The 16,585-nt window shown below is 40.9% G+C and overlaps 6 protein-coding genes across 8 annotated transcripts; 3 read left to right on the top strand and 3 right to left on the bottom strand.

Annotated features, from left to right (window-relative positions):
• Nucleotides 1–37: 37 nt before the first annotated feature.
• On the bottom strand, nucleotides 38–1,483 carry LOC124203100. Its single transcript, XM_046599688.1, has 4 exons — nucleotides 1,205–1,483; nucleotides 724–1,136; nucleotides 355–667; nucleotides 38–288 (listed from the first exon to the last, which is right to left on the bottom strand). Exons 1-4 carry the CDS (start codon nucleotides 1,461–1,463, stop codon nucleotides 119–121), a joined length of 1,155 nt encoding a protein of 384 aa, XP_046455644.1. The 5' UTR covers nucleotides 1,464–1,483; the 3' UTR covers nucleotides 38–118.
• A 689-nt stretch (nucleotides 1,484–2,172) lies between these two features.
• LOC124203076 lies at nucleotides 2,173–5,672 on the bottom strand. The gene is made up of 10 exons (XM_046599654.1): nucleotides 5,269–5,672; nucleotides 5,095–5,194; nucleotides 4,845–5,030; nucleotides 4,544–4,773; nucleotides 4,268–4,477; nucleotides 4,095–4,205; nucleotides 3,734–4,033; nucleotides 3,358–3,664; nucleotides 3,064–3,286; nucleotides 2,173–2,997 (listed from the first exon to the last, which is right to left on the bottom strand). Exons 1-10 carry the CDS (start codon nucleotides 5,461–5,463, stop codon nucleotides 2,226–2,228), a joined length of 2,634 nt encoding a protein of 877 aa, XP_046455610.1. The 5' UTR covers nucleotides 5,464–5,672; the 3' UTR covers nucleotides 2,173–2,225.
• Nucleotides 5,673–6,643: 971 nt separating this feature from the next.
• LOC124203101 (dehydrogenase/reductase SDR family protein 7-like) lies at nucleotides 6,644–8,425 on the top strand. The gene is made up of 5 exons (XM_046599690.1): nucleotides 6,644–6,792; nucleotides 6,871–6,940; nucleotides 7,239–7,817; nucleotides 7,877–7,961; nucleotides 8,025–8,425. The coding sequence occupies exons 2-5, from the start codon at nucleotides 6,874–6,876 to the stop codon at nucleotides 8,383–8,385; spliced, it is 1,092 nt and encodes a 363-aa protein (XP_046455646.1). The 5' UTR covers nucleotides 6,644–6,792; nucleotides 6,871–6,873; the 3' UTR covers nucleotides 8,386–8,425.
• LOC124203110 (transmembrane protein 11, mitochondrial-like) lies at nucleotides 8,411–9,347 on the bottom strand. Its single transcript, XM_046599708.1, has 4 exons — nucleotides 9,190–9,347; nucleotides 8,888–9,108; nucleotides 8,709–8,821; nucleotides 8,411–8,647 (listed from the first exon to the last, which is right to left on the bottom strand). The coding sequence occupies exons 1-4, from the start codon at nucleotides 9,210–9,212 to the stop codon at nucleotides 8,474–8,476; spliced, it is 531 nt and encodes a 176-aa protein (XP_046455664.1). The 5' UTR covers nucleotides 9,213–9,347; the 3' UTR covers nucleotides 8,411–8,473.
• Nucleotides 9,348–9,478: 131 nt separating this feature from the next.
• LOC124203103 (RNA-binding protein with serine-rich domain 1-B-like) lies at nucleotides 9,479–11,096 on the top strand. 2 transcript variants are annotated; one of them, XM_046599695.1, is made up of 6 exons: nucleotides 9,479–9,564; nucleotides 9,666–9,815; nucleotides 9,878–10,030; nucleotides 10,098–10,462; nucleotides 10,523–10,658; nucleotides 10,723–11,096. In XM_046599695.1, coding segments are annotated over exons 1-6 (966 nt in total). In that variant the 5' UTR covers nucleotides 9,479–9,562; the 3' UTR covers nucleotides 10,883–11,096. The 2 variants fall into 2 exon arrangements, with proteins under 2 accessions (XP_046455651.1, XP_046455650.1); XM_046599694.1 differs by having other exon boundaries at nucleotides 9,481–9,564; nucleotides 9,872–10,030.
• A 480-nt stretch (nucleotides 11,097–11,576) lies between these two features.
• Nucleotides 11,577–16,559, top strand: LOC124203088 (extracellular serine/threonine protein CG31145-like). 2 transcript variants are annotated; one of them, XM_046599671.1, is made up of 8 exons: nucleotides 11,577–13,214; nucleotides 13,338–13,790; nucleotides 14,556–14,795; nucleotides 14,873–14,997; nucleotides 15,095–15,173; nucleotides 15,268–15,494; nucleotides 15,570–15,740; nucleotides 15,822–16,559. In XM_046599671.1, the coding sequence occupies exons 2-8, from the start codon at nucleotides 13,429–13,431 to the stop codon at nucleotides 16,316–16,318; spliced, it is 1,701 nt and encodes a 566-aa protein (XP_046455627.1). In that variant the 5' UTR covers nucleotides 11,577–13,214; nucleotides 13,338–13,428; the 3' UTR covers nucleotides 16,319–16,559. The 2 variants fall into 2 exon arrangements, with proteins under 2 accessions (XP_046455627.1, XP_046455628.1); XM_046599672.1 differs by having other exon boundaries at nucleotides 12,759–13,208.
• Nucleotides 16,560–16,585: the final 26 nt, after the last annotated feature.

Here is a 16,585-nt window from a genome sequence, read left to right as displayed (position 1 = left end):
GAGATGTGTAGAAGCCAAAAGATCTAGTAACGTCCAATTGTATCAAATTGAGTGTATTGGAAAAACTACAAATTTTTTTTTTAACAAAGTCATGTTTATAAAGATTGTGAAGTGCTTATTATGAGCTGCGAAGTGTACGGCGGATTGCTTGACGTAGTTGCTGAGCTACTGCAGCCTCGTTGATGCTGTCGATGATTGGAATTGAACTTCCACGGTAAGGAATTCGTGATGGTTGAGCGAAGGCTGCGGCTTCGCTGTTAAACTTGGTTGGTTTAGAGAATTGGAAACCTGTTTTCGTTACAAATGTTTTGTTACTATTAATTCATAACTATATTTAATTTAATCAGGTATTACTGTGGAGTAGAATTCCGGCTCGGGGGTGAAGTATGAGGTTCATTTCGGCGTTGACTTCTTCCACTGTTGTAATTTCATTAGATGTCTGACCCTGGGACAAATTGGACTCGTGCTGGTCTGCGGCCACTGGTGCTGAACTACCTGGAGTTGCAGCACCTGACGGCAGACTAAGTTGTAGTGGTCCGGCCAGCATATTCACCTTGAGCATTGTCCGTCCGTTTGGAAGAGCCATGGATTGCACATCACCAGTTCGACGAAGGGTGCTTAGACCAGATAAACGACAGAATACGCGAACCGATGGTTGCGTTTCCCACTAGAGAAACAATTGTTTAAAATTTTGCTGGTAATGATAATAATTTGACAAGTTACCTGAGATGATTCTAGGGCTTCGTGACTCTTTCCATCGCGATTTTTCTCGTTGCTGGAATTTGACCTCATTGATCGCTGGCCGTGAAGACGTGACTGGGATAAGATTGCTGTTTCTTGGACGGATCTTCTTCTCAACATCAGCGGCATAGGATCGAGTCCTGACATTTTGATATCAGCCACTAAACGATCGCAAACTGTTTGGACCAATCCGTTGAATGACTGCGTTTGGGGCTGGCGCTTGTTGGCGAAAGGTTGGTAGTTTTGGTATCCCATCGGGGTGTACATCGGCATCATCATTTGTGATGGATACATTCCGGTTATAGATTTCATAGCTCCGCAACATCCACATCTGCCCGTCGGGTCCATGCTTGTCCATTCGTCGCCCATATCAGACTCTTCGTCGTGCCCGTCGTCTATAATTTCAAATTATCAAAATTAAGGTAATCATAAAATAATTAACTTTTAGTTTTAAAAAACTTACCACAAAGAATGTCTTCGAGAAGTTTCTTGGCGTCGACGGATGGACTGGGAGTCATCATGGCATCGCGGACGTCCCCTTGATCAGCCATCCAATCTAGGGTCCATTCTTTGACGTCATTGGTGACGGCAACTTGGTGTTGAGGACTTGAGGAAAGAAGATCCTCGGCCATTTGCGCGATGGATACATCTTTGTTAGTGTTTGCCGAAGAAATGGCGAAGAAGAAGCAAAGGAGAGTGGTGCACTGTACGACAAGAGACATTTTAAACTGAATCTTCAACAACTCAGGTGCTTCTTATTTATAGGTGAGCGGTCATTGCCGACCTTGAATTTTCGACCATATTTCGCAGGTCAATCATCTTTGCTTTATGTTCAAGTTGACCTGACTTGACCCCTTTGTTTTTATATTTCAGGTAAAACTTTTTGTGGAAATTCCGAAATAGTGCCATTTGGATTCTTAGTAAAGTGAAGGTAATGAGAGATAAATTAGTTCTTATTTAAAAAATTAAACTTTGGTTAGAGTTTCGATCAAGACCAGTGAAGCTAATTAATTTTATTTTGAATATTTCCATGCAGAGCAAATTCAAGTGATCCAACCTTCTGCTTATTAGATCATCGTTCGGTTCGCACGGTCTGTCAAACGCCTTGAATTCAAAATTTTATCACAACTTCTACGACCTTGTCATCGACGAACGTGGGGCGACATTTTGGCGTCAATTGCGGAGTTCAATAGGTAGGCCCACCATCGTCTGTCTACAAGAGTAGGTTGACCCTTCTTTGTTAATCTGGAATTACCTAGATTTTTGAACCCTGTTTGAGGACCCGAGTTCGATGTACTATGGTTCTTAACAGCGAACCCTTTTTTAAATCTTAGTATAGACCAATACGAGATTAGACTTTGAACGCCCCAAATATTTTTTTAAGCGTTTATATAATGAAACAAAAAAAAAGATAGTTAAGCAACAACACTCTTTCAAACTGAAATCAGTTTATTAGAACAAGCCAATTTTATAATCAAAATGAGTTAAGGATAGGGCCGATATTGTTCCGAATCGTAATCATAAGTTGGTCGATGAATGACCGTATTCGACTGAAATCGAAATGTCGGTCTATTGAGCCATCCTTCGCAAATCAGCCGACCAGATCCCATCGATCTGGGAACCAGAACTCGATAGTACTGACGATCGAGGGGGAAACGAAAGTGCATTGCGTAATGATTGAAGTGGCAGATAACGTCGAAATCAGATTGCCAAAAGGTTTTTGATTCGTGTGAATATTGTTTTTCTGGAGGACCATAATTTCTCTGGTCGTAGGTAAAAACGAGAGCGTATTCGTTGACGGACAACTTTTCCAGCTGTAAACCGATTCCGTCTTGCCAGTCTGACACGGTTTTCTGACAGAGTACGCCCCAAATTTTAGTTTCACGAGGCCAATTCCACCATGCTCGAGTTAGGCCCGTACTGACACCGTAACCGCTCCCGAATTCTTGGTAAGGCTGCCAGTTCAATGCTGTACTAGTGGAAACACCGGCCGTTTGGTTCACCCAGTTGAAAGTTACTGGCTGTTCACCACGATTTCTCAGTCCAATCCAAGAGTCGACGATGCTTTGGTTGTTAAAGAATCCGTAGACTTGCTCCAGGGCTATCCGCATGTTATGGGTCGGAGCAACAGCAAGATGGCCACCTTGTTTAATGCAGAATTGCTGTGCTCCGTCGGCGTCGACGGCCTCTTTTAGAGTGAAACGTCTATAACACATTCCAGCGTCCATAACGAGAAAATGCGTAATCCAACCTTGCCTGTGAAGCAATCAGGAATTTTAATTAGTTAGTAGAAGTTGCATAAATTATTTTCATGTTACGTACTCGCAGAAATATTCGCCCGTGTGATCAGGTTGACTGCTGATTATAGAGCTGATGTTTGGTGGTAAAGCAGGTCGACTACAAATCATTGGCAAATAATCTTGACAGGACCTGGTAACCATTCGGTTACGTGTCAGATCGTAAGCCGCGCAGAGTTCTTCACCATCCGAATTATATTCCGCTCGAATGTCCTGTTCACTGTCCTGGTGAACCCACCGGTTGCTTACTAGATCGTATAATTAAAATTTAAGAAACTATTTTTCTTAAAGAAAAGAATTCACGCTAATGTAACTTTACCTGCAATCCAACTCCAAGGGGGATTCATAAGAGGCGTGTCTTTACTGAAATGCCGAAAAGGAAGCCAAACGAATCCCGAAGCTGTTGACTGAATTTTGTAGATCCCATCGCGTGAATTTTGAAACCAATAAGACAAACTTTTTGGCTCCAAGATTTCAGGCTGGATAGGCCAACCGGCCCAGCATTTAGCGAACGCAGTAGCGAATGTCGAAGCTTCCGTTTTGAGGTAACATTGTCCATCGTTAGCATGCTCAAATCCATGGAAACATTTGGGTTCTTCTTTCCTGGGTTTCATGGCGGAGCATTCCTAAATAGTGTGAAACATTTAGTTATAGTTGTTTGACGATACTGAATTAAATTCTTTTAGATTTTAAACCTGGAAACGGATCGGACGTAAAACGGGTAGACCGCAGCTTCTGGTGATGATGGCTCCGCGGCTATCGAGGCAAATAGGCTCGCCAATGAAATTACCGGATGGTACCGTCTGTCCTAGATAGGCAGTCCATGTTATGTTGCCGCGATCCTGGGGTAAGGCCATGTTACACGGACTGATTATCTCGAGAACCAAATCTGAGCTTCCTTTGGGTAGGAAAAGTGAACGATCCTTTGCCCAGTGAGAAAGTTGAAAATGTTGGCCGAGCTTCTGAACCATCTTGAAGTCAAATTTGTCGATTTTCTAAAAAGATTTTTTATTATTAACCAGGAAAATGATTTCGGTACTTTCCAAACCCGAATACCTTATTCCTTGTGTGAATCACGAATGAAATGGTGTGGTAAGAGATAACAGGTGGTTCCGTAAAGAATTCAATTGAATTTCCAGATCCCCGAGCGATTTCCTCTTCAACATACTATCGATTACAACATTGGAATTGAGAGATATTGTTTGGGGTAATTTATGATTTGCTAATACCTGAGTCAATATAATTTTTGCCGAATCTAGTATACTTTTCAATCGACAGGTAAGGCAGGTGGAAACCAGACGTGCCGTCACCGTGTTCCACATGGATAGGTGAAATCCTCCACCACGAACAACTTCCCTTTCATTTCCGTAGACTGCTTCGCAACTGATGAACCCAATCCACGGAATGAGATCATCTTCCGAAGCAAAGCTGACCAATTCCTGAATGTCGTAATTGAATTGTTAATAAGGTAGAAAAATCGATTGTCGAATTTAACTTTCTCTGACCTGAGTAAAGTTGCCTGTGACGTAACCGCCATTTCGCATCCACCTAATGGTAATAGCTGATTTATCCAAATCACCAGTTGTTTTAACATCGCATCTCAACTTGAGCGACGTAACTTTAGGCGGAAAAATGTTCATGAATCCGTCCCTATTTTGTCCGATGGGTCCCCAATCGATATCGGCGCCCTCCGTCACGGCCGACACCGATAAGATTTGTCCCCTTGGCGTCGGAACTTGTGGGTTTGTAATAGATATTTTTAGTTTGATCAAAGTATTTCAATGCGGTAAATTAGTGAGAAAGTACTTGAGGTTTGACGAACAAGATATTTGACGTCCGAAACGCAAACGGCATTTGCTGAATCTTGACTGTGTTTCAATGTGAAAGTTTTCGACGGATTGCCACCGGTTTCGAAACAATACAGTTGGCCGTCGGCCACAAGAGGTAGATCAGGTAACAATGTATCAATAAATTGCAGATCTTTCTCTTCATCTGCGGTTTGGATAAAACAGTTAACTCAATTACAGGACTCATAAAAATAGGTAAATTTCATTACGGGAGTTTCTGATTCCCAGCCACTGCAGACGTCCTTTGCTGAAGCACAAATTAGTCCAAATAGAGCTGCTGCCGTGAATCGACAAACTATTGAGTTCATCCTGAAGATCAAAGAACTTGTAAGTTATTTTTACGCGCTTCAGAAATTGATACTGTAGTAAATTCGTTTCCTTACCAAGTGGTCGGCTCCTGGAAGATCACCTCCTATTCGAGCGCAATCAGTTCGGCTTTCATTCCACGATCGCTTGTTGGGAATTCGTTGGAAGCAAAATCTGTTGCCAGCAGGGCAAATCCAATCAGTGGCGAAGGCGAAAGAGACGAAAAAGAAGAAAATTAGCGCACAGGCGGACCAGCGCTCTTGACGAAGCATTGTTCACCGAGACACTGCGGAACAATTCCGTGAGTCTCCCGAAAAGAAATCTTAATATTGAGGTCGGGGAAGTGGTTTTATATTGTAACCAGAGATAAGAATATAAGGCGGAGTTAGACACACACACACCCTTGAATTGCGACGAAAAGATATGATTGATTGTCTTTTTTGTGGGTAATTCATGGTTTAACGCACTAGTAATAATCAATTGTGGCCATTTGGTAGGGATTTTATACTTGTGTAGAAAGTACATGCACGCGTAGAAAGCACTCGGCTCATGCTTAACCTATATAATTTCTCACTAGTCTGAGCTACATTCCGAAATGGGGCACGCCCCTTATTGTTTTAGAAATAAAAGCTGCATGGCCATAAAGAAGTGTTGAAAGATTCAAGCATCCGCATTGTTCATTTGGGAGAAAACTTACAGGCTTACAGCACATTTGAATGTGAAAAAAGGAAAGTAAAATAACGGAGCAAATTTTTATGTTTGTTCGAGTCAAAAAGAGAAGCGTGAATGCGCGTTCTTAGCGTGAAATGAATTCGGTGTAGAGCCCTTACAGTTAGCGAAAGGGATCTGAAATTCACGATAATTCATAATAGATTGCAATACAGCAGGTAGTGCAATTAATAGTGGTTGTTTGTCAATGTTGTTTACGTATAGGAATTCAATGTTGGTATCATTTTAAAATGCGTATGTGTGATTATTTCTATTGCGGTAAGAACCGGAAACGGTCTTTGTTGTTGGTGGGCAATCTAGCATGCTTCGTTGGTTTTATACTCCCCCCAAATGTATTTCTTGAAACAGGACCTCTCCAATGTTTTCTGAAGGTAAAATTTTTTACAGGAAGGTTGATCGAAGAAAAATTTAAATTCTTGAAAAGAACTGACGTCAAGGTTCTGTAAATTGAAATTGTCTATATCTGCAGGCTATTTTATGTATTAGATTATATTTCATTTTCTTTTGAAAACCCCATTTAAAGTCCCATTTCCAATAGGGAAGTGTGTTTTTCCCTTCGTAATCAAAAGGAAATCAAGTCATTGTCAAATTGTCAAATTGTTGCGGATTTTCACTTCAACCGTTTTACTATGGCGGATTTGACGACTCGTTTGAGTAATTTCGATTTTTGCCGCCTTGAAATGCCACCTAGTATCTGCTAATACAACTCAACAACGTTAACATTTGAACTGATAATTTTCGACTGCTTCCAAAACCATAATCAACAACACGATAGAGGAATGGTAAAAAGCAGTATTGTACCGCGTGCACAGTATCATTACGGGCACGTAGGGTGAAAGTCGTGTTTCCATTCATTGTAGGAAGCCACCTCTGTAAGTAATCGCCTTTTTTCAACGTTAAAAAAATGCATTTAAGAGTTTTGCCTAAAACTACTAATTACAAAACAATAGATTATGAAAACTTCGTCTGTGGGAAAAGCCTCCGAAACGACCACCACTACAGATGGCAATATACCACTGGGTAAGTGTCATTAACTTTTAATATCAGGCAAAACTATTAAGAGCAAGTTGTCAGCCACTAAATGTGCTCAATGACAGTTCTTACATGCAGTGTTATTAGTTACTAATTAGTTTATTCACACTTCACTTTCCGTGTCAAAAACCAATTGACAGTTCTTTTCCTGTCACTTAATGATTGCAAATTTAGCAACTATTATTTGAAACAAAACTTCTGTGAATGAATAATAATTAAGAAATAACTTATTTGTGTTGTTGTGAAGTAACTTAAATGTGTTATTTTTTTCTTGTTTTTATTTTAGGTTCATTAGAGTCACCCAGCAAAACTGGACCTGATGCACAGATTCTGAGGCTGCCATTTAAAGGCAATCTATTGCTGAATTGGGCCAAAAAATGGTTGAATTGTATTGCCTGTTTGCTTTTCTTACCATTAACAATAATAGGAAGATTGGTTGAAGCATTTTTCGCTATAAAGCAAAGAATTTCGAGACATGATTCCAGTCTCGAAGGTAAAGTTGTTCTCATCACGGGTGCCAGCTCTGGTCTCGGCGAAGCCCTGGCAAAGTGCTTGTACACAGAAGGATGCAAGTTGATTATCGCGTCCAGGCGATACACTGAACTTGATCGTGTGAAAGAACAGTTACTGGGTTCTGGCTTGAGAAAAGGCACCATCTATCCACCTGTAATCATTGAACTAGATCTTCAAGACCTAAACAATTTAGCGGACAAAGTAAGAACTATTCTCGGGGTCTACGGATATGTCGATATACTTGTGAACAACGCTGGAATCAGTTACAGAGGAGAAGTAACTGATACTTCCCTGGAAGTGGATGCCAAAGTAATGAACATTAACTACTTCGGAACAATTGGATTGACTAAAGGTAAATACCGTCAAATGTGATCTTTTAAAAATCGGGTTTCTGATTTAATTGTAACTTAGCTATTCTTCCTTCAATGATAATACGACAAAGTGGCCATATCGTGATGATTGGATCACTTCAATCAAAACTGGCAATTCCGTTTCGGTAAGTTTTATCATGTTTTTGAATACATTAATATTTAATTTTTATCGTCTATGTCGATTCCAGATCGGCCTATGCTGCTTCCAAACATGCACTTCAGGCATTTAGCGACAGTCTGCGAGCGGAAATCCATCGTCACAAGATTGATGTGACAGTCATTAACCCCGGATACATCCGCACAAGTTTGTCTCTGAACGCGCTGACGGGCCGAGGAGACAAATATGGACAGACGGATGAAACTACGGAGTCGGGAGCGGATCCACTCCAAGCTGCATATGAAATTGTCATTGCAATTAAGGAAAAAACCCAAGAGCTGATGCTCTGCTCACTCTTTTATCGTTTAGCAGTATTTCTTCGTGCAATTCTACCCAACGTTTATTTCAAACTTATGGCGCGTCGAGCGGCCAAGAGCAAAAAAAGTCGTTAATTTCTAGTAGAGAATCTCTAATACATTCTGATATAATAAGGATGTATTGTTCAGTTTGTACATTTGGGAAGTTTTCTTTATAACAAGACTACTTGAAGGCAATAAAGTACAGCTTCCAAAGGGTAATGCTAGCTGCTGTAACACAGATGGTGCAATGAAGAGTCTTCCGTTTGTTATCATCTCTTCTTACGAGAACTATGGGACTGGAAGTGGTCAACCTATTAACTGGTAATTTGGCCAGTCTTTTTGTATCCATTTCAACCTGAAGCAAAACCGATATCTGCTATGACCTTTGCCAACTTAGTCAAGTGTATGTATTCTACCTGGTATTTACAGCAAGGATCAAATTGCCAAGATGCTGTGTACAGTCCTGTACACAGCAAGGAAAGGAGACCTAATGGAGTGTATATGTATGGACGATTATCACAGAAAAATCCTAAACAGGAAATTTAACAAAATTAGACTTATATAATGCAACAACTGAATACTAGCAACAATTTACCTGTTATGACCGAACCAAGTCCAGCAAGTACTGCTGTCTTGTGAAGACAATTTCCAACGGCGATCCATCGCGCCGTTTCATCGCCTAGTCGAACTGGCTCAATGACAATTACTGGAACAGCAGCTTCCAGAGCTCGTTCTAGTTCTAGCTCAAATCTTTCCTGGGCGTTTTCACCGTCATAGATTTCTCTTACGACCGCTATTTCCGCCGAATGTGGCCCGCTAAAATTTGAAACAGCATCATAATATTATTGTGACGACCGGAAGCTTATAATATTTTTAAACAGTCATGCAAGGGATTACCTGCTCTTTCTCCTGTCTGCCATTTCTTTTGCCACTTGGCCAGTGTTTTCAAGTGGTTGCTATACGTACTGACGGCCTTGTAGAGTTTCGGCAACAGCCCAAAAACAATCATTGCCGAAACATTTTTTCGTTGCCGTCGGCTGTCGTACAACTAGTTTAACATTTTAATAATAAAAAATTAAATAATCTTTGATTTAATCTTTAAAAAATTCACATAACTTGTTCCAATTAAAAAACTATAACTTTACATTCATAAAAATAAAAACGAGAATCTATTTAATACAGGCAACGTTGTGCAAGTGGCATTAAGCGTCTGTTTTTAACGCTCCTCCCCTTTATCAACTCGTATGTTTTTCAATAAAACTTTCTGAAAATGTGAGTAAATCGAGTTAAATCCTCAGCATCATTTAATAATTTAGTAAATTTTTACGATGAATCTAAATTAACAATATTTTAAATTTGTGTAAATCACTTAGGCCGGACAAAGAAACTGGCGATCGAAAAGACCGGAAAGCCGGCGAAGATTCCAGTAAATCAAAAGATGCTAGCAAAGACAAAAAGGATACCAAAGATTCTGGGAAGAAAAAAGGCAGAGCTTCAAGCAGTGATAGTTCTTCAAGCAGAAGGTAGTGTTAAACTTTGTTGTGTTTAATGAAACCTTCAGCTTAATGTGACATTTCAGTTCTAGATCGTCCAGCAGCAGCAGTAGCAGCAGCTCTAGTTCACGATCATCCAGCAGTTCTTCTTCAGACTCTAGATCATCATCTAGTTCATCTAGCTCTTCTGATTCATCAGGTTCCTCACGTTCCAGCGGTTCATTAAAGAAGCACCAGAAAAAGAGGTAATTATTCTAGTTGGATGACGGTAAACAAGTTTCTTGTGATAACAGCATTTTTGTTGACGTACAGAGCCCCAGCGAGTGATAAGCCAAAAGTTGATAGCAAACCTGATGAAGAGAAAACAAAACTGGATGGAGAAAAGAATGTTGACAAAGACAGAAACAAAGAAAACAAACGATCCCGCTCTACATCTCCCCGGAGGCGTCGTCGCGATCGTTCACCTACACCCAAGCCACTTCGAATCCACATCGGCCGACTGACGCGCAATGTCAACAAGGAACACATTAACGAAATTTTCTCCGTTTACGGAACCATCAAAGCTGTCGAGTTTCCCAACGAACGTGCTGGGTTAAGTCACCTCCACCGGGGCTTTGCTTACATCGAGTTCAGTACTGCCGACGAAGCAGAAAATGCAATGAAGCATATGGACGGAGGTAAAGTAACGTTTGTTGGTTACTGCTATAAATACGTTTTTAATCTCAAATAATCTCTAGGCCAAATTGATGGACAAGAAATCACAGCCGCCCCTGTGCTGATCCCTAAAAACCGTCCACCACCACCTCGACGGAATTCACCACCCAGAAATCGACCGGGCCGTTGGGGCATGGGTGGTGGTCGATCTCCACCAAGGTAATATACTACTAAAGTAAATCTTTATTCCGGTTATTTGCATCTGTTGTGTTCATTTCTACAGATTCCGAAGACGTTCTCCCCTACGTCGACGATCTCCTCCACGAAGGGACAGAGATAGGAGACCACCTCCACCTGCCCGTTCCAGGTCTCGTTCACCCAATCGCCGTTCAGGTGGCAACAATCGCCGTTACAGTCGCAGTTCATCATCTTCTTCGCGTTAAATAAGACAATCATGATTTATTTAACGTTGAAGAACGTCCACTCTTTTTTTTTTATCAACTCAACTTTGTGCTCGTGATTCAGATTTTGCTTTCGCCCGAGCTGTTGCTGATGAGTCAATAGCGTAAATGCCACACGTATTCCGTAAATTTTCCCTTTTTCGATGGAATCCTGCAAGACGATACAATATCACCTGACAATGGCATTTGTCCTTCAGTTGTTTCTACTACATTTCTTTTTCATTTGAAATGAAAAGTCTTATTATTATTTTATCTATCAATTTAAAAAGTTACCCAACCGCAAGTTTATGTTGCCATCTGACGTTTTCCAGTAATCCGAGTAGTAATGCTTTCTTTTTAAAGTCAATGGCTGCTGGAGGAGAAACCGGATAAGCCTTAAAAAAAAACTAGTTGGATCTGTTTGTTGGAAACTCAATAGAAGTGTGTGTAGCGGGACATGACAAGTCAGAACACTTTCATTCCGGTTTACAAGTGACATGTGAAAGGCGGGAGATACGGTTTCGCCTCGGTGTTATAAACACAAAGAAAGGAACAGCAAATTTTTATCAGGGGGAGGGTAGAAATTTCTCACAACCGGAATGTAGCTGTTTCTAACTGCTTTTTTCCTCCTATGAAAAAGTCGATTTGGTAAATTGTGTTGTCTTCCTACATCCGGCAACGGCGCGCCCAACAGTTGGAACAAATTTGTTTGCACAGCTGTACTCAATTACGGAAGTCTGTTTGGTTCTTATTATCCTCTTAGCAGTCAGCGAATCGCATTGGAAATGTTTTTGAGAATATTTTGTTTGTTTTTTTTTTCTTCGACCACAATCTCTTCCACGGCTGAATCAACTTGCACCTCGATCCCCAACCGGTTAAATCGTAGACATGAGCATCACGATAATTGTAATTTAATGGACTTTCAAGGCGGGATAAGTAACGCGGCTGAAATTATTTCGCCTAAGGTCAAAACTTGTTTAAGAGTTAAAAGAGTTTAGTCAGAACAAAATATCAATCTTTTATTATTTTCGTCCGGAACGGAAAAAAGTTCTCACGACCGTAACAAAGACGACATGCCCCTCTAATTTTTGTTTGTACTTTGTAAACTATCCGTGTAGTTGCACTGAAGTATAATAGGCCCGTACTATACTTATCTGCTGGTCCCGTTGAGAATAGAAATAAGAGCTTCCCTACCATAAACATGTTGTCCATAGAATAGAGCCCGTTAATGATGTTATTGATACGGTTTCTCCCTTCCCATCCCTTATTGCGGTTAGTCACTTCGCTTTCACGATCGAGTGGACTGTGGGATTGTCGAACTTTTTGTATACAAACGCCGGATTTCCCCCCCTTCAACACGACGGAGGGAAAAAACAAACAGAAAAAATATGTGAAGAGAAATTTCTGGATTTCAGAATTGGAAAATTTAAACAAAAGACAAATGTAGGACGTTTCTTAAAGGAAGATTCAATCTACAGTTCTGGTCTAATACCATATTTAGTTCCAGGTCCATGATAAAATTTACTAATTCAATACTTTCTAATGAAAATGTTGTAATTACACCACCACGGGGTCCACAGCAGCGAGCGAAACCGGTTATTAGACTTCATTTAAATAATCTTCCTGTTGGTACATCGAAGGAGAAGGTAAAATGCAATTGCAGTCGCGAAAAATTGCCATGGTTACGTAATCATTGAATTTTAGCTATCGTAACTCAGTTTTATAGAGTCGTCGAGCAGCAGCAGTCACGAACGATTGATTATTGATCAAATCGCTTCGAATAAACTGTAGCAAGCAGTAATAAGCACAGCATAGAAAAATCGATGGGCGTGTATGGAATGCAGCCGACGTTTGAAATTAGCTTTGGTATACTCACACTGGCATAGCAGCCGCCATAGTCAAAGAAAATGGGGAAAAGAAAAAGAAAAGAGTGAGTGTATTAAAAGGCACGTTGGCAGCCCGAAGTCGGTCAGTCTCCCGTCGAATGTTTTTAGCAGTAGCACGTCTTTCGACGATGGTCTCATCATCTTATCAACATTCTCTTATCACCGAGTGACTCTACACAACAAAAATTTGGCCACATTTCGAGAGGGGAGGATTTTCTGCACAGCACCAATTGATTTCGTGATGTTGTTGTTATTGTTGTTGTAGTCGAGCTATAAATCTCGTGCTGAGAGAGAAAAAATGTTCGTGAGCTGATCGCACCACCACAGCACACACACAAAGTTTAAGGTTAATAGTGAAAGTTGTGGTTATTTTTTCCCCTTGGTGAGTGACGGTCGAGAACGAAAAAACAACAAACTCCCAGACTCCCCATATTATAAATCAGGTTGAGGTAATGCTTTGTCTATCCATTATTCTCAGTGAAAGGGTTTTCCTTTCATTCTTTAACAATTGAATAACACCACAATTTGTTTTTGTTTTTTGTTCGGTTTCTTTCTGGGCCATTACCCAATAGTTTCCTTTTGAAAAGGGATGCCAAGACAATTACGATCGGACGCTGGGCCGCCGTCAATACCATCAACGAGATCAACAAGAGAATTGTAGTGATGAAGTGGAAGGAAAGAGTGGCTCTGGCTTTGGGCGTGAGTGTTGTCCTCCTCACATCCGTATTAGTGCTTGATATACGCTACGCCTCCAGTGGAGGACGAGCAGAGCAACCCGATGCCGGATTTATTCTTCCAGCGCTCAGGCACGGAACAGCCAGACAAAAAGAGGGGAAAGAGTTTCAACGACAATTTCTCGACAAACACAATCCTGCTGCTGTAGTGCCGTCTAATAATCTAGAACATCCAGTTCTTCCTACTGCACAGCAGCAGCAGCCCAATGCCAACAACAATGACGATATGGAGCTCGGGGTCGTTGCGAGCAACGCGACACTCAACGATGACGACCCAGCTGCCCAACAAAGGTAATTTTACATTGTGAAAAAAAGGAACTATCTTTTTTGGTGTTCAGCTAAAAGAAAAAGATAAGATTCGAGACACGAATGAAAAGCAAAAATTCAAAACGGGTTGGCTGGGGTGGAGAATTGAGGTTAACAACTATCACTTCTGTCACCAATTTTCTTTACCGGGATGAGATCTAGAAAGCAGAAAGCTGCATTATAACTAACCTACGTACGTACACGTTGTACTGATTTCCAACTTTGGATAACGGCGGAAACAAAGCCCCCGATTACTTTACGACTTGAAAGATATCTCTGAAGAAAAAAGAGGACGAAAGAGCTGAACGAAAACTATTTTAATGACACTTTTGATCAAATCGACGGGAAAAGGAACCGCTATCTTTTAACGATGGGGGGGTTTTTACGACTGTTATTTGTAGCGGGCAGATGAGCTTATAGACATATGTGTATACAATTGTGTGGGGACTTTCTCTCTTCGTTGCAACTGTGAATATAAATTTTGCCAGTCAGTCAACAAATAGCAAAAACCGGACTGGAGAAAGAAAGTACCGTACACAGCAATTCTTTTTAACACAATCGATCATAGCCGCTAGCTGGGCACGTTCCGCATGTCCACCTCCATTTTTTGGTACTTGGTATTGGTGGTCGCTGAGGCTAGAATTGCTATTATCTATGATTTTCATGCGTGGTGGCCTCGTTTATTAAAAATTTCGCCAGACCATTTTATTTTCATTTAATCAACCCCAATGTGTATTTTGTCCTTTAAAGCAACAATGAACAGGGTTCCAAGGCGGATGTGATGCGGGACCTTTTAAAGGGCAAAAGGTCTTCGCCATCGGATACAAATAAAACCTACAAGAATTCCGATGGCAGTGGTTTGGATCACCGTAAAAGTCAATTCAAAGATCTTATGAAATACATTGTGCCGGCAGAGCTGAGTCGGCCCGTTCAAGGTCACCTGCGTGAGTTGGACGTGACTGTTATGCGGCTGCGCAACGTTAGTCTTAGGTAAGTAAGGGGGGAAAAAACCCTGCATGTAATAATCTAACGGCATCTGTCATTAAAATGGATTTTTGTAATAAAAGTGAGGATGCCACTTCTTGGGAAAAGTTTCACGTCTCTATTTCGAAGGAAGAGTTATACCACGAGGATGACCCAATGATCGACGAACTCCTGCAAGACATGACTAGTCTAGAATTTTACAACATCAGTAAGTCTTTCGTCGGTTATAAACCGGTTTTTGTTTCTCACGAATGAATTCACGAATCATTTTGTTATTGTATTTTTTTCTTTCTGCGTGAAAATAGGTCAAAAAGAAGGTGGTACGCAGCTGAAACTAGTCATCGAGTTTGCCCCAGGGGGGATGGCGATGTTGAAACCCATGAGGTGAAGGGTTTTTTTTATTCTTTTTTTTGGTACTTGGGTTATTCAAAACATTCGTCCTAATTTTTTTGAAAAATTTATTTTGTTCACCTTTCAGATTCCCGCGTGAACAGGAAACTTTACCTAATCACTTTTACTTTACCGATTACGAACGTCACAACGCCGAGATAGCCGCCTTCCACCTTGATCGAATTATGGGCTTCCGGCGAGCTCCACCCGTTGTCGGTCGATTGGTCAACATGACCACCGAATTGTATGCCCTTGCCACTGGCGAGCTATTGCGAACTTTCTTTATTTCTCCCGCACAAAATCTCTGTTTCCATGGTAACCACGGTGACAGCCAATCTCTGGGTGACCAGACTCTGTGATTCACGATTTCTCTTCTGTGTATATGTGCAGGTAAATGCAGCTATTACTGTGATACCGGCCACGCTATTTGCGGTCATCCAGACCAAATGGAAGCATCACTGGCCGCTTTTTTGCCCGATAAAGAATTTGTGCCAAGAAAAACTTGGCGCCACCCATGGCGAAGATCCTACCACAAACGTAAAAAAGCCCAATGGGAAGAAGGTAAAGGATACAGAATGAAAAGTTATCACACGTTTTATAGCCGATTTATTGAATTTCACTGTTTTTCCTCCTCAAAAATAGATGATCAATACTGCGATCAAGTCCGCCAACTTCCTCCTTACAACGAAGGACGCCGATTGGTCGATTTAATCGATTTGGCCATCTTCGATTTCTTGGCCGGGAACATGGATCGTCATCATTATGAAACTCTGAGTTTGTTTGGCAATCAAACGTTCCCCATTCACTTGGATCAAGGTCGTGCGTTCGGTCGACCCAATCACGACGAAATGTCAATTTTGGCTCCACTATACCAATGTTGCCTTGTGAGGCGGACGACGCTCGCAACTCTTTTACGTTTTCATCACGGGCCATTTCGACTCAGTTCTCTCATGCGCAAGTCGTTGGCACGCGATCCACTTGATCCGATTTTAGCTGCGGGACATTTCGATGCCATGGACCGCCGCGTCGCCATTACATTACGTGTCATTCGCCATTGTTTGAGTAGACATGAAGCCGATCAAGTTATTGTCGGTCTCGCAGATTGGAAAGATAAGAATTCAAAAATGGGAAATTTATAATAATGACGAATGTCGTATTTTTTTTTTTAATATCACGTCTTCTTCAAAAACGTTTGACAACATGTTCATATTATATAAACTTGTTTATTGATTTAATTGGCGGAATTTCCACTTGATATTATACTAACATGATTGGATATTTTGTAGGTTTTTGACGTAAATTTTTCGTAAATATTGTGAAAAAAAAAGAATACAGCTCAAGTATTTTAACGAATAAAAAAAAAGTTTTAAATATAAACAATGTTTTGTTTTTATCGGTCAACGTTT

This window comes from Daphnia pulex, chromosome 9 (assembly GCF_021134715.1).
Source record: "Daphnia pulex isolate KAP4 chromosome 9, ASM2113471v1".
NCBI lineage: Eukaryota > Metazoa > Arthropoda > Branchiopoda > Diplostraca > Daphniidae > Daphnia > Daphnia pulex.
The sequence above is the reverse complement of the archived record's forward strand: the minus strand, read 5'-3'. Positions and strand labels throughout refer to the sequence as shown.

What these genes read in the sequence shown, in the direction of transcription:
- LOC124203100 (XM_046599688.1), bottom strand. Translation starts at nt 1,463, where the DNA reads ATGTCTCTTGTCGTACAGTGCACCACTCTCCTTTGCTTCTTCTTCGCC. An exon ending in AAGCCCTAGAATCATCTCAG is followed by an intron (nt 668 to 723) that starts GTAACTTGTCAA and finishes TTGTTTCTCTAG; the next exon opens with TGGGAAACGCAACCATCGGT. An exon ending in AGCCGGAATTCTACTCCACA is followed by an intron (nt 289 to 354) that starts GTAATACCTGAT and finishes TAACGAAAACAG; the next exon opens with GTTTCCAATTCTCTAAACCA.
- LOC124203076 (XM_046599654.1), bottom strand. Translation starts at nt 5,463, where the DNA reads ATGCTTCGTCAAGAGCGCTGGTCCGCCTGTGCGCTAATTTTCTTCTTT. An exon ending in TTCCAGGAGCCGACCACTTG is followed by an intron (nt 5,195 to 5,268) that starts GTAAGGAAACGA and finishes TTTGATCTTCAG; the next exon opens with GATGAACTCAATAGTTTGTC. An exon ending in TCACAGGCAACTTTACTCAG is followed by an intron (nt 4,478 to 4,543) that starts GTCAGAGAAAGT and finishes TACGACATTCAG; the next exon opens with GAATTGGTCAGCTTTGCTTC.
- LOC124203101 (XM_046599690.1), top strand. Translation starts at nt 6,874, where the DNA reads ATGAAAACTTCGTCTGTGGGAAAAGCCTCCGAAACGACCACCACTACA. An exon ending in AACAATTGGATTGACTAAAG is followed by an intron (nt 7,818 to 7,876) that starts GTAAATACCGTC and finishes ATTGTAACTTAG; the next exon opens with CTATTCTTCCTTCAATGATA. An exon ending in AAACTGGCAATTCCGTTTCG is followed by an intron (nt 7,962 to 8,024) that starts GTAAGTTTTATC and finishes TGTCGATTCCAG; the next exon opens with ATCGGCCTATGCTGCTTCCA.
- LOC124203110 (XM_046599708.1), bottom strand. Translation starts at nt 9,212, where the DNA reads ATGGCAGACAGGAGAAAGAGCAG. An exon ending in GCAGACAGGAGAAAGAGCAG is followed by an intron (nt 9,109 to 9,189) that starts GTAATCCCTTGC and finishes TTCAAATTTTAG; the next exon opens with CGGGCCACATTCGGCGGAAA. An exon ending in ACTTGGTTCGGTCATAACAG is followed by an intron (nt 8,822 to 8,887) that starts GTAAATTGTTGC and finishes TTTCCTGTTTAG; the next exon opens with GATTTTTCTGTGATAATCGT.
- LOC124203103 (XM_046599694.1), top strand. An exon ending in AAGAAGCACCAGAAAAAGAG is followed by an intron (nt 10,031 to 10,097) that starts GTAATTATTCTA and finishes GTTGACGTACAG; the next exon opens with AGCCCCAGCGAGTGATAAGC. An exon ending in GGTGGTCGATCTCCACCAAG is followed by an intron (nt 10,659 to 10,722) that starts GTAATATACTAC and finishes TCATTTCTACAG; the next exon opens with ATTCCGAAGACGTTCTCCCC.
- LOC124203088 (XM_046599671.1), top strand. Translation starts at nt 13,429, where the DNA reads ATGAAGTGGAAGGAAAGAGTGGCTCTGGCTTTGGGCGTGAGTGTTGTC. An exon ending in GACCCAGCTGCCCAACAAAG is followed by an intron (nt 13,791 to 14,555) that starts GTAATTTTACAT and finishes TGTCCTTTAAAG; the next exon opens with CAACAATGAACAGGGTTCCA. An exon ending in CTGCGCAACGTTAGTCTTAG is followed by an intron (nt 14,796 to 14,872) that starts GTAAGTAAGGGG and finishes TTGTAATAAAAG; the next exon opens with TGAGGATGCCACTTCTTGGG.